Here is a 13,237-nt window from a genome sequence, read left to right as displayed (position 1 = left end):
GCTGTTAGATCGGCAGGCACTGCGAGTACCAGTCCGACCACTCGAAGCAGTAGCTGCCGACTTCGCAGTCGGAGGGCCCGTCGTAGTTGATACCGCCGCATTGGCCCCACGTGCGGACGCCGGGCAGGTCTGGGATCGGGACGCACTGTGAGTAGTACTCGTTACTAAACTGACACGCAAAGCCATCGGGGCAGAGCACGGGGCCGTCGAAGCTCAAGCCGCCGCATTGGCCATACCGGATCGCGACGTCACTGGGCGACGGCGCAGTCGTCGGCACAATACCACCGACGTTGGTCGTGAGCGACGCGGTCTCTTCGGTTGCTTTGGGCGTGGCACCCTTTGGGGCGTCGGTGGAAGCCTTCGTCGGTGCGTCTGTCGGCTTGGCCGTGGCAGCGCTCGTGGGCTCAGCCGTGGAGGCGTCTGTCGGCTCGTCAACGAGGACATCACCCGACTCGTCGGTCGGAGCCTTGGTCGGCTCGTCGACGAAAGCCTCCGTCGGCTCATCGGTGCGCTCATCGGTGACAGCCTCCGTCGGCTCGTCGAGAGCATCGGTCGGCTCATCCGTGGGAGTATCAGTCGGTTCGTCGGTGGGGGCATCGGTGGACTCTTCCGTGGGTGCATCGGTCGGTTCGTCCGTGGATGCGTCCGTGGGAGGGTCGGAGGTTGCTTCGCGCCGGCGCAGGTAGCGATGGGCGACGGGTGTGCACTGGCTCAGCGATGCGTTGACGTACGTGCACGCATACTGCGGAGGGCACTTTGTGAGTCCGTTGAAGCCGACGCCTCCGCACTGGCGAGGCTCCTCAGCGCTGACCTGCGCGGCCAAGAGGGCGACGAGGTACACTGTTCGCATCGCAGCCAAAAGCAAAATGACCACCTTGTACGCGAAGATCGCTCCGCGTCTATTTATATCCGGGTGCTAGGCTGGTCGTTTCCCTCTTCTCCGCTCGTTCACTCTCGCTAGCTCTCGCTCTCTCGCTCTCTCTCTCGCTCTCTCTAGCAGCTATTCCGCAGGCACGCGTCTCGAGGGTTGCGACGCATGGCTTGGAGCTCCACAGGCGTGCATGGCTGGCTTGGCAGCGATCTTCTTCCTTCTCAACAAGACACCTCGTGGGGGGTCGCGTTCGATTCGAAGGGTTTGGCACAACGATGACGGTCTCGCCAGGACCAAGTCCAATCCCACGCCGTCGTCGCGCCAGTCGTTTCGCGAGGGCAAGTGGCTGCAGCGCAGAAGGTTGTCGCCGTTGCTACCGAGGAGATCCTTGAGACCCTTGAGAGGGTGTCATTGTATTCATTGATAGAGGTTTGCGGTATCATTCTCTATTGTGAATCGATAGTGAGAGGCTATCGGTTGGAACAGGTTATCCGGTGGTGTCCGGATAATTTAGGCGGTCGATGGATGTGATTGGCCAGTGCGGTGGCGGGTAATCTCCCGGCGGGCGCCATTGGTGCCACTGTGTTTGATTCCGACTGTATTAAACACGAGGGGTGTTATTAACGCAGCGCCGCACGCGGCAAGACCAGGAGGCGGTGGCGCAGGCAGGGTACTAGCGTTCCCACATATCACCGCTCAATCGTCAAGATTGCAAGGGCATGGACTTTGGAGGACAGACGTATATGGACCGCTATATGCAGTGCTCTCGTTGCACCAAGCGACAGGTGGCGCAGTGGCACTTCACGGAACGCTAGCAGCTTTGTCCTTGGTGCCATAAACTACAAGATTCATGTCACGAGGCCCGACGACAACAACATGGCGGCTGCAGACGCGGCTCTCGCGCTCGCAGGACGTCTCCGCCTCATGATTCTGTCACTATTCCACGTGTTTCGCGTGTGGAGCTACCGCGTCGCTTTCGAGACGCAATGAAGTAGTCACGATAGATGACGTACATGCGTGCCGTCTTGAAGAGCATGGACCTTGGCCGCTCTTCCGCGCTGCACATGTAGTCCATCGACTAAGAACTGGAGGTGCGCCAAACATTCGGGTGATGTTTTGGGCTGAGTGTTTAAAACACACGCGTCCATGTTGGAGCACCGGTATGGAGATGCGACCCAAAGCTGGTTTTGGACAATGACGACCTCGACGACGACAACGACGGCGACCGCGGGGTTCCCCGTCGCCCGAGGTCGAGGCCATGGCTATCGCGGCCGAGACGCAGGACCTGCTCATGAGCCTCCGCCAGACCGACGCCAAGCAGCAGGACGAGGTCCGCTCCAAGAAGGACGAGCTGCTGCAGAAGCTGCGAGCCAAGACGCGCCCGGCGCCGGCAGCACGCCCCGCCATGCTGTCGCCCTCGAAGGAGAAGCACGCGATGCAAATACCGGTGGCGCGCGCCATGGCGCACCCGCTCCTCCACGGCAAGAAGCGCATGCTTGGTCAGATCAAGAAGACGGCGCTCGCGCAAGGCGCCGACAGCATGGCCAAGCTCTTTGGCTACAAGAACCACCACGAGCAGCAGCAGCACCTCAAGAAAGAAGAGGAAGCTCGCATTCAGTTCAACGCGCTCAAGAAGCAGCAAGACGACGCGGTGACACTGGCCTCGACGCGCGATCCAGACGACGACGACGACGACAGCGACTACGTCGACGGTGAGCCCGAGAACCAAGCCGCGTCGAACGCAGAGGAATACGTTGACGTTGACGCAATGGACAATGGCTTGGAGCCGACTCTGGACGACGACAGCGCCGCTCGGCCGACCGACGCGCCACCCGCTGACAAGAACCCTCGGCACGGCAGCGCGTCGCCGGAAGCGCCCGATGCCATCCACGACGATGTCACGCCTTTGCTGGATACAAGCGTCAAGGGCAATGACGCCGATGACGCCGAGGACGAGGACGAGACGACCGTTGTCCAGGCCAAGGGCCGGACGAAGCGTCGTATTACCGCCTTGAGCGACGACGAGGACGGAGCTGACGCCGATGACGAAAGTGACTCCGACGCCGCTGCCCAGCGCGCCAAGGACAAGGCGGCGCAGTTCCGCGCGATGCTGGCGGCCGAAGACGCCAACACCAAGCAGCGCAAGCGGCTCGGGCAAAAGACGTCGGGGCTTGTCGAGTCGGAGGCCGAAGAGGAAGCGGAAGACGACGTGCTCCAGATTGGCGGGCTCGGCGACTTTGGCTTTGGCGTCCCCGTCGCGTCCACCGAGGCTGACAAGGAGCGCGAGGAGGAAGCCAAGGCGCTGACCTTGCGCGAAGACGACCTCGAGCACATCGTCGACGAGCTCTCGGACGACGAGAAGGACAAGGATGCGGACGAGGCGTTCCGCGACGACATGGCGGCCCGCGACCGCGACCAGATCTCCGAGGTCATGCGGAACGTGCGCGAAGGCTTTGGGCGCAACCGCCGCATCTTCTCGACGGGTCTTAGCAATGGCGAAGCGCGCGGTCGGTTCCACCTCAACGACCTCGTCGCCGCGGATGGCAGCAAGCAGGAAGCGGCGCGTCTTGGGCTCCTCGAGTCGGACGAAGAGGCCAACGAGAACGAGGCCGAAGACGAGGAAGAGCGCATGGAGCGAGAACTCCGCGACCGCTTCTTGCACCAACCCCAGATCTACATTACGTCGTCCGAATCCGAGAGTGAACACGAAGACGACAGAGAGACAGCGGTCGCGGACGTCGTTGTTTCCGACGACGACGAGCGGGAAGCGCGCCAAATGAAGCTCTTCTCGGCCAAAGCCAAGATCAACCGGCGCATGCACGTACGTCTACCACGTTGGTGGTCGAGGATGCGACTCACGCAGCACATTAGCGCATGGCCCAGCTGCAGAAAGCGAATGCATCGGGGGACCGGCAAAAAACCAAAGCGTTGCCGACGCTTCTCGACGACGACATGGACGACTCGTTTGAGGTACAGTGGTATCGCGTCCGGACGGCCACCCACCGTGCCATACTAGCTGGTCAAGAGCTTGCGGGGACCGCTCCCACCCGCTGTACCGACGCTCAAGAAGCGCACGTCGTACTCCCTCACGTCCACGTCGTCATCCTTCGCGCGCATCGCCGACACGTGCAAGATGTTTCCCACGGTACATACAGTCAGCCCCGTCGTCGCGCAGTCAACTAAGATTTCACTTTCTAGTCGTCGACGTCCAAGGCCTTTGTGTTTTCCAACAGCTCGTTTGCGACGCCCGAGACGTCCACAGACGCGCACGACGAGCCGCGCGAAAAAGAGAACGAGGCGCTGCTCAACGCCAGTCGGAAGCGACCGGCGGCGCCAATCGTGCTGGGTGCAACGGCGAAGAAGGCCAAGACGACGCCAAAGGCCAAGCCCCCAAAGAGCGCGCTCCTCTCGGCGCTCTCCGACTACCAATGTAACTAGTACCGCTAAGAAATCGCACACGCCATTTCCTCTATACGACGTCAGCACTAAAGACATTGCAGAGTTGTCACCTGTGTGGCCATTTGCCCATGACGTGGCACGTCCGCAGGGCTGCCTGACGAAGCCAAGGAAATTAGTGTTGAAACCAATGCCTTGAAACTCCTGATGAAGCTCGATAAGATCGTAGCGGTCGAGATCGTGGTTCGCATCCTCTGCGTCCTCTACTGCGTCTTCCTCTATGGCATGGTCAAGGCGCTGACTGGCAAGACCATCGACATGGTTGTCATGAGTCTCACGTACATTATGATTGCCACCTGTCCGTGGTAGGCGCTCCCTCGCTCTACTGACATGTATCAACGCGCTCTCTAGTTTGTGGGGCTTGATCCGGTACGAGACGCGAAAGACGGCGTCGGCGATCCCATGTCGTGCGTAGATGCTTGCGCGAGTGGGCGCGCCGCAAGCCGATCGTGGTCGTCCAAGCCAAGCCCAAGAAGAAGCCGGACATTGCGACCAAAAAAGAGATCCAAGTCGCGCAAACGCAAGCCGAGATCCTCGCGGCGCAGCGAGAAAAAGCCAAGGAGCTCGGCGGTCTCGTTGAGAAATCAACCAAGTCGAAGAAGAAGAAGGGCAAGACGCCGACGCGGAAAGGACCCCCCAAAGCCAAGAAGGATAAGACCGACAACGTCTAATCTTCTCTTGAGCACGCGTGAAAAAGCGCGTTTTTTGGGATGAAAGCGTTAAAATTGACCCGTCGATGCAAAAGGGCTGCTCCGAATCCCTCTACATTGCATGCAGGTGGCGGCTGCCATCTTCGTTCGTGGCAATCAAGGGAATCATACTATTGTTTTCCATGTCCTTGGTGGCGATTCGCGCTTCGGGATATGGCGGGTCCACCGCCTAGGCTGCAGTGTCGAGCCACTCTGGTCGGCAGTGCGAGCTGCGAGACCAGCCCCGCAAACACGGTAGAGTCGGCTTTCTTATAAAAGTCTGCTTGTCGAAGTACAGCGTTGTACCCTCGATTCTTCATCTCTCCACCTCTACTGCCATTGTTTATGTTGTAGTATTGCAAGGGTGGTATCAATACAACATTCATGCGGTTACGACACACCCGCAATCGAACGACGTCTACTTCAAGTAGTTGGCGAGGCTCTCGAGGAGCGACGGCGCGAGCGCACTCGTGACATCGGCAAGGAAGGACTGCAGCGCCGCGTCAAAGTTGGGGTTGAGGATCACGTCGCAGTACCGGCGCTGGAGCACGTCGACCTCGTCCGCGTTGTGGAGCCGATGGAAGCAGCTGCGCGTCTCGCGAAACGTCTTGTTCCAGTGCCGCTGAAAGGCCGGCGAGACGTCGTGGCACGTGGCGCTGTAGTCACCGGCCGCCGACCGCCCGAGGAGAAGCTTGTTGACGTGCATGCACTCGCACGTGGCTGCTACGTCGACCACATACATGTCGAGCGACGCAAGGTGTCCGAGCAAGCCTTGGGCGAACGGCAGGCTAAAGAGGTTCGACTGCTGCAGCGACGTGACGAACGAGCGGACTTTGTCGAGGAGGTTCTGGACCCAATCGAGGTACTTGGTCGTCTCCGCGTCGTTGTACGACGAGGTCGCGTTCATGTCGGCAGCAGCTTTCAACGCGACAAAGTTGGGATGCTCGGCGAGCAGCACGGCCGACGGCTGCTTGGTCGAACAGCCGCTCGCCGTCCAGAGCTGGCTGTCAAAGGCGTTCGAGCCATACCGGTACGCGTACTCGCCAAGCGACGTTGTGTCCATCATGTCGCCGGGCGTACGGAACCCTTGCGGCATCCACTCGGCAAAGTCGGTGGCAACGTCCGAGGCGACGATGTTGTACCGGCCACCGCCGATGTCGTCGTACGTCAAGAAGCTCATTTCCTCGTTGATGCCGTCGCCGCTGTTGCTGCCGACGTAGCACGTGCCCTCGACTGTCCGTGTCGTGCGTGACGGGCGGGTGCACCCGTGGCAGGCCTCCCAGAGCGCATACACACGGTCGACGTTGCCCTACCCCTCATCCTCAGGCCGGATGTCCATATATGCATGACCATATCCGTACGTGGTGCAAGAGAAAGACCGGGTCGGCGGGGCTGATAAACGTCGTGAGGAACCCACCGTTGTTGTTGTGTGGCAAGACGTGGATGTCACCGAGCGCGATCGGAATGAACGACCGGTACGACGTCGCCCGCGCCAGATTCGAGGCGAGGCGCAGGAAGGACGTGGTTGCCATGGGCACCGAGTAATACCCGCTGTCGTCGCTCTACATCGCTGTAAGCACCAAGAAGAAGCAAAGGAGCGAGTGTACGGTGTCACCCCAGCCACGACGGAGCACGGGGCAGTTGGGGTCGTATGCAGTCGAGAACCGGCCAAGGGTCATGCCCGCGCGCCAGTTTCTCGTAATGTCGTTCACAACGCAGTAGCCGGTGGCACGGCCCGACGGCGATCCCCTCGCAGGGTCGTTGTACACAGGGACCGTCTTGTACGTGCCTCTGGTCGAGCCGCCGCCGCCCCACTCTCGCAAGACAGCTACAATCACCATGAAATATCGTGTGCAAAGCGTGGCGAACTCGTACGGTGGCATTCGAGCTTGTTGCGGCAGCCGTTCGACTGCATGTTGGCGGCGTCTCGCGTCCAGTCCCAGTACGGAAGGTCCATGCAAGCGCAGACGCCGCCCATGGACCGGAGAAGGTTCTGCACCATGAGCAGCCACTTGCGGTGCCACTGCACAAAGCCGTTGGTGTGGTGTGCGTACTGGTCGTTGGGTCTGTAGACGTGGACACCCGTGAGCTTTTGGTAGTACCCGCTCTGGAACATGCGGTCGACGCACGTCATGAAATTGGCCTTGTCTTGGGCCGAGAGCGCAGCCCAGTCGCGCCGGATGTTACGGCAGTTGCTCTTGACACACGTCGACGGCGCCGATCCGTTGCACGTGTACAGTGCCTCGGTGCGGCAGCGGTGGCTGCATCCGTCGCCCGACTTGGTGTTGCCGTCGTCGCACTGCTCGCCAGGCGACACGATCCCGTCACCGCACGACACGCCGCGGGAGCACACGGACGGGCTACCAGAGCACTGGAATCCCGGCACGAGTCGACACGTGCTCGAGCACCCGGCCGTGCCCGCCGTGTTGCCAACGTCGCAGGCCTCGGACCCAGCGACAATACCATCACCGCACACCTAGACGAGTCGTCGATCACCATCGTTGAACGTGATGCTGGAGCGTACCGCCGCGCACAAACTGGGCTTGGTGCCGCTGCAAGCAAAGCCGCGCTCGATGGTACACGTGGCGCTACAGCCGTCGCCGGCCCTGGTGTTGCCGTCGTCGCATGCTTCCGAGGCCGCTTTGATCCTAATGGACGGTATCGATGATGGAAACATGAACTGGGATCGGTTGCAAGCCTACCCGTCGCCGCAGATAGGCGTGCACGACGAGACACCGTTGGCATTGGCTCTGCACCGAAAACCCGCTTCGACCGTGCACGTGCTGCTGCACCCGTCACCAGCCACGGCGTTGGCGTCATCGCAAGTCTCGGGCGAGAGCACGCGGCCGTCGCCGCAGAGAGGACTGCACGACGACCTGCCCGCGCTGGTTACGGTACATCGGTAGCCTGTCTCGACAGCGCACGTGCCGGAGCAGCCGTCACCGGATCTGGTGTTGCCGTCGTCGCAGCCTTCGCTGGTCGTCTTGATGCTGTTGCCGCAGACACCAAAGCAGTTGGTGCCTCTGCACACGTAGCCCGGTTCGATCGTGCATGTCGACGTGCAGCCGTCACCAGACTTGGTGTTGCCGTCGTCACAGCGCTCGCCCGTCTCGAGGATCGCATTGCCGCACCTGGGAGGTGGTTTTGTAATCGTAGCCAGTACAAGGTCGTCTTCGTACTCGGACGGGCCGGGCGTCGTGCGCTTGCAGTTGACGCAGCCTGGGGTTGTGCCGTCGCACTCTTCCCACCCCGTGACCATGTCGTCGCCGCAAATCGGCTTGCACACCGAGTTGGGCGCGTCGACATTCGAGCATGCCCAGCCCGTCTCGATCGCACAGTACGGATCGCAGCCGTCGCCGTCGAGCGTGTTGCCGTCGTCGCACGCTTCGGTGCCTTCGAGACGACTGTCGCCGCAGACCGGAGCACATGTCGAGGGTGCAGTACCCGCGCACTGGAAGCCCTCCTCGACGGAGCACGAGTACGAACAGCCGTCGCCGGAAATATGGTTGCCGTCGTCGCATGCCTCGATAGGAAAAGCAACGACGCCGTCGCCGCAGGTGGCAGCGCACGTCGACGTGCTGGCCGACCCCGTGGAGCAAGTGTACCCCGCTCCACTTGGCAGACGCTGCTGCAACCGTCGAACGACGCCGTGTTGCCGTCGTCGCAGCGCTCAACGTTGGGAAGGACGTAGCCGTCCCCGCACACTGGTGTGCACTGCGACTTGCGCGCGGTAGTGGCGGCGCAGCTGTAGCCCTTTTCGACGACACAGTTGGCACTGCACCCGTCGCGGACGTGAGGTTGCCGTCGTCGCAGCCCTCGAGTCCGCTGGCGAGGACGCCATCGCCGCAAACGGCCGTGCATCGCGACGGTGTCCCGGTGCACGATGCACCGACTTCGACCTGGCACGCCGACGAGCAGCCGTCGCCACTTACATGGTTGCCGTCGTCGCACGTCTCCTTGCCTTCAAGGACGCCGTCGCCGCACGACCCGAGGTGGCACGTGCTCGTCGTTGTCCCGGTGCAGGCAAAGTTGGGCTCGATCTGGCAGTTGGGTGCGCACCCGTCGCCCGGGTCGGTGTTGCCGTCGTCGCACTGCTCGTCGGCCGTGAGAAAGCCGTCGCCGCAGACGCGGTTGCACTGCTTGGCACACGTGCTCGAGTAGCAACCGGCCGTGCATGCGGCGCTCCACGGACGCCCGTAGCTCGCCTAACCGCTGCGGTAAGGCGTGTCTCCACGTGGTTTTGAGTTGATTCGTACCACAGAGGTGCTGCACGACGCTGACTGCTGCGAGACGCAGGCGGCGCAGATGGCATCCGACGGGTGGCACTGCGGCCCCGCACTGCACTCGGTGATGCAGCTCGGGTTCTGGCACGTCTCGTAGCACGGCAGCGACCAGGCGTTGCGGTCGCAGGTCGACGGCGCGTTCTTGGCGACGCACGCCGTGCACTCGGCGCGCATCGAGCTGGCCGAGCATATCGGGTTGGGCAAACACGCTTGCGCACACGCCTCCGTGAGCCCGAGCGAGAGGCAGTGGCAGTCCTGCGCAATCGAGTACGCTGGGTCGTAGCCGGGCATGCCGATGACGTAGCACAAGGGTGCATACGTCTGCTGCGCCGCCAGCTTGGCAATGCACGAGTGGCTACATAAAGAGTCAGCTCTTGCAGCATGGCGACGCGACGCACCATGCATTGGTGACACTGGCGTCCTGCGAGAGGAGGAATGGGCTCTGCAGAATGAGGTTGCCGGCCTGGTAAAAGATGTTGGGGCAGTAGGTCGGGTCGGGCGTCGCCGCGATCGGCGCGGCAGCCAGCGCTGCAAGCACGAAGAGGCTCTTCATGCGACGCTACAAATCTGGAACTGAGGGCTCGGAGGCAAATCAAAGATATGTCAGAAGATACAGCCAATCCGTGGCGTGCTGCTTTAGACTCGGCCAATCAAATGCGCCGAAACGCGATCTGTGGTAGGGACACCATGTACGTCTGTTAGCCGGTCCATCAGCCACCGGTTGCCAAGTGCATGCGTAGTCGGTAGGGACAGCCAGCAGCATCTGTACCGGTATATCTTCTAGATTCCGGGATCGACGGAGTACGGCACTGTGTACAATGTATTGTCCCCTCAGAAGTGCAATCTCCGACATAGCACTCCGAGGCGCAAAATAGTACTAGTGCGATCTCGACCCGTAGCAGTTGAAGCCGATTAGTGATGCAGCAGCGCTACTGGACATGGACCAACCTGATGCAAATGCTGGGCGACGACCAGAGAGCGGCGACTGTGGTGGCTTTCACGGAACGACGCAGACAACGCAGCGGGGGATGAGCGATTTTCGAGAAAGCAGGCAGTTGTATTACGTTACGCCTCCAGGGCAGATTGCGACGTGAGACGATGCAGAATGGTGGCGCTGTGGATAGAAAGAGAGGCTGTGCCGGATGAGACCATCGGTACCGTATAGGGTCGCTACCAGACATTCAATGCCGGACATTATCCGTACATTGCACCTAGCCCTATCCACGCACATTCGGGTACTCGCTTCCTGGAGTCGAACTCTCCAGCGATACACGCTAGCATCGGCCTGGCATGTCTTGGCCAAACCAGACACAACACGACCAGAAGAAGAATCAACCTCACGGCGACGAGTACTCTCTAGGGAATAAAATTACGACTTGAAATATTCCCTCGTATACCTGTGTCGCTCCCAGCACCCAAGTTCAACCAACTCACGGGCCCTAGATGAAGAAGGGTGGCACGCTTTACGACCGACGGAGCTTGAAAAATACTTCATTTTATGCGGCTCGTCCAGGCCCAGGCGTCGACCCCACGCCAACACGCTTGGCAAGGCAATCCAGTAAACGTACATCAACGCATGAACGACAAGCCAATCCTCGAGGGCGCCAATGCAGTTTACCTCCTTTAAGCCTTTGAAAAGTAACTGCGCTTGCGGGACACGGTCACAAAGCGCGGGCGGGCGTCGCTTTCGGCGCCTGCTCTAAGTGGCCGCTTCGCTCCCTTGGCTGGCGCGACAGCGGCCAAATGACCGAGCTTGGATGTCGGCGGCTTGCTTCGTGTCTGGTTCGCCGGTGGTTTTGTCCTGGCTAACGTCGTTGTCGTCATCCCAATCTCGGTGTCGACTTCGGGCGTCAAATCGGCTCGTCCTTTGACCTTTCCGTCGTCGCCTTCGGCTTGGTTGTTGTTGCTGTTGTTGTCGACCTCGATGAGCTCGCGCGGCGATGCTGCGAGCCAGTCGATGTAGCCGTCAATCATGTGCAACACTGTGTCGAGCGAGTCTGGCGTCGCCGATGGCGTGTCATCGACTTGGTTGTCGCTGCGGACCTCGTCCGTGGACAGCAAAGTCGACGTCACTGGCGCAAGTGTCGTAGCCTCCGCGTCAGCATGTGGCGTTCCCTCGGCCTCGAGGTCCACATCGTCTTCTTGCAGCTCATCCAGCGACGTCCACGCCCGCGCCAGAAACCAGTGGTACCACGCGAGAAGATGCGAATACCACAGCAAGACAAAGCGCACGAGATGCAGCATATAGTGCGTTCGACCGTCGTGATTCGTGCAGTGTCGCGGGCGACCATGGCGCCCACCAGCGCCTCCATCTTGGCTCGGCCAGAAATAGCCGCCGACATTGCATGATTCGCGACCGGTGCTGGGACCAGCGGGCGCCACGTCATGACATCCAGATGCGAATCTGCCGACGACGTAGCAGAGAACATGCACGTTGGATCAGCTGCACAGGAGATGCAAGCGCCAATGTCCCCAAGCGTGCAAGCTACCAGTAAGCGTGCAATGAAACGTGTATTCGGTGGAGGGCGACGCGCCGTCGCAACCACGAGCTCCGTCGAGAAAAAACTGTGTCGACCAAGTGTGTCGACCCTACGGCGAGCTACAATCACCCACGCGCGGCAGGTGCGTGAGTCTGTGCGTGCGTCGTCCATCGACCGTGCAGATGCAGACGCTTGCCGCCCAACTTCGCCCAACTGAGTCCAACTGACTGCGGCGAATCTGGTTCGCTGTCTTGCCGCCTGCCACTCGAGAAGCCGAACCAGCACCCACGTGGCGCTGGTTTTCAAAACTACCGTATTTTCACATGGTCATGGAACGACCGCCGATCCTACTCAACGGGACACGATCGCAAGATCATAGCCCAATACGAGTGCCTATATGCTTTCTATCGAGCGTGCTATCGAGCGACGTCTAGGAGTTCTACGTCGTCGCCCATGCGCAGACACAATGGCACAACGGAGGTAGCTGCAAAAATACCGTACGTTTGGATGACTTTCAACTAAAAACACGCAACTTCAACAAGACCGCACCCAGAACGTACATCTCGGTCGGCGACGGGACGGGATGCTCACAACTGCATTCGCCACGCCAGCGCACGATGACCATCTCTGTGAACGCGGTGCACCAATTCCTCCTCGCCGTATGCGGCGTCCTCTCGACGATCGCGGCCATCTACGCGCTCGCGGACGACACGTACCTCTCGACGCCGGCGCGCTTGGACGTCGCCAACGTCTTTCTCCGCCTCTACCAGCTCTTCTTTGCGCTCGTCCTTCTCTCGACGGCCGCGCTCGGCTGGAAGCTGCCGCTCAAGTGGTTCAGCCTCCTTGAGAGCTTTATCGGGTCGGGTCTCTACGTCATCTTCCTCGGCTTCTACACCTACCGCATGCTCAACGACTATGGCATGTACACGGCGTGGTTCCATTTCATTCTTGGCGCCGTCTTCATCGTCTACGGCCTCTTTGTCAAGAACGACCGCGCCGAGTACACCCCGATTCTGCCCCAGTAAGCACGTCGTCCAGAGTCGACTCGATGGATTAAGCAATGGAGTCAAACTCGCACGCGTCGTCTTTCATACGTCCTCCATGAACCGGTATACCGGTATGTATAACCTCAGATGCGCGATTTCCATTTATCGCACGGCTCAAAGCGACGCTAGTAAGCCAGCATGGTGGGCCAGGGATGTTTCTACCATGGTTGCGGGTGGTTGAGGCTGGTCTCGCGGCTCGCACTGCCGACCAGAGTGGCTCGACACCGCAGCCTAGGCGGTGGACCCGCCATATCCCGAAGCGCGGATCGTCACCAAGGACATAGAAAATCAATAGTATGATTCCCTTGATCGCCACGAACGAAGATGGCAGCCGCCACCTGCATGCAATGTAGAGGGATTGGTGGCAGCCCTTTAGCGTCGACGGGTCAATTTCAACGCGTCTTTTCACAAA

At 60.5% G+C, this 13,237-nt stretch overlaps 6 protein-coding genes across 6 annotated transcripts; 3 read left to right on the top strand and 3 right to left on the bottom strand.

The window, feature by feature from the left end:
- Positions 1-4: 4 nt before the first annotated feature.
- SPRG_09891 (hypothetical protein) lies at positions 5-850 on the bottom strand (the record flags this gene model as incomplete). Its single annotated transcript, XM_012349639.1, has 2 exons — positions 5-787; positions 812-850. 2 exons carry the CDS (start codon positions 848-850, stop codon positions 5-7), a joined length of 822 nt encoding a protein of 273 aa, XP_012205029.1.
- Positions 851-2,062: 1,212 nt separating this feature from the next.
- SPRG_20872 (hypothetical protein) lies at positions 2,063-4,348 on the top strand. Its single transcript, XM_012349683.1, has 4 exons — positions 2,063-3,692; positions 3,743-3,841; positions 3,888-4,016; positions 4,070-4,348. Exons 1-4 carry the CDS (start codon positions 2,130-2,132, stop codon positions 4,307-4,309), a joined length of 2,031 nt encoding a protein of 676 aa, XP_012205073.1. The 5' UTR covers positions 2,063-2,129; the 3' UTR covers positions 4,310-4,348.
- Positions 4,349-4,474: 126 nt separating this feature from the next.
- On the top strand, positions 4,475-4,998 carry SPRG_20871 (hypothetical protein; the record flags this gene model as incomplete). Its single annotated transcript, XM_012349682.1, has 3 exons — positions 4,475-4,632; positions 4,679-4,696; positions 4,743-4,998. The coding sequence occupies 3 exons, from the start codon at positions 4,475-4,477 to the stop codon at positions 4,996-4,998; spliced, it is 432 nt and encodes a 143-aa protein (XP_012205072.1).
- A 436-nt stretch (positions 4,999-5,434) lies between these two features.
- Positions 5,435-9,852, bottom strand: SPRG_09889 (hypothetical protein; the record flags this gene model as incomplete). The annotated part of the gene is made up of 10 exons (XM_012349638.1): positions 5,435-6,325; positions 6,378-6,578; positions 6,624-6,844; positions 6,892-7,492; positions 7,541-7,664; positions 7,719-8,594; positions 8,660-8,769; positions 8,793-9,221; positions 9,273-9,654; positions 9,698-9,852. 10 exons carry the CDS (start codon positions 9,850-9,852, stop codon positions 5,435-5,437), a joined length of 3,990 nt encoding a protein of 1,329 aa, XP_012205028.1.
- A 1,041-nt stretch (positions 9,853-10,893) lies between these two features.
- SPRG_09888 (hypothetical protein) lies at positions 10,894-11,543 on the bottom strand (the record flags this gene model as incomplete). The annotated part of the gene is made up of 1 exon (XM_012349637.1): positions 10,894-11,543. One exon carries the CDS (start codon positions 11,541-11,543, stop codon positions 10,923-10,925), a length of 621 nt encoding a protein of 206 aa, XP_012205027.1. The 3' UTR covers positions 10,894-10,922.
- An 821-nt stretch (positions 11,544-12,364) lies between these two features.
- On the top strand, positions 12,365-12,926 carry SPRG_09887 (hypothetical protein). Its single transcript, XM_012349636.1, has one exon. It carries the CDS (start codon positions 12,397-12,399, stop codon positions 12,802-12,804), a length of 408 nt encoding a protein of 135 aa, XP_012205026.1. The 5' UTR covers positions 12,365-12,396; the 3' UTR covers positions 12,805-12,926.
- Positions 12,927-13,237: the final 311 nt, after the last annotated feature.

This window comes from Saprolegnia parasitica (genome assembly GCF_000151545.1).
Source record: "Saprolegnia parasitica CBS 223.65 unplaced genomic scaffold supercont2.56, whole genome shotgun sequence".
Lineage (NCBI taxonomy): Eukaryota > Oomycota > Saprolegniomycetes > Saprolegniales > Saprolegniaceae > Saprolegnia > Saprolegnia parasitica.
This window is presented reverse-complemented; position numbering and strand designations above follow the sequence as displayed.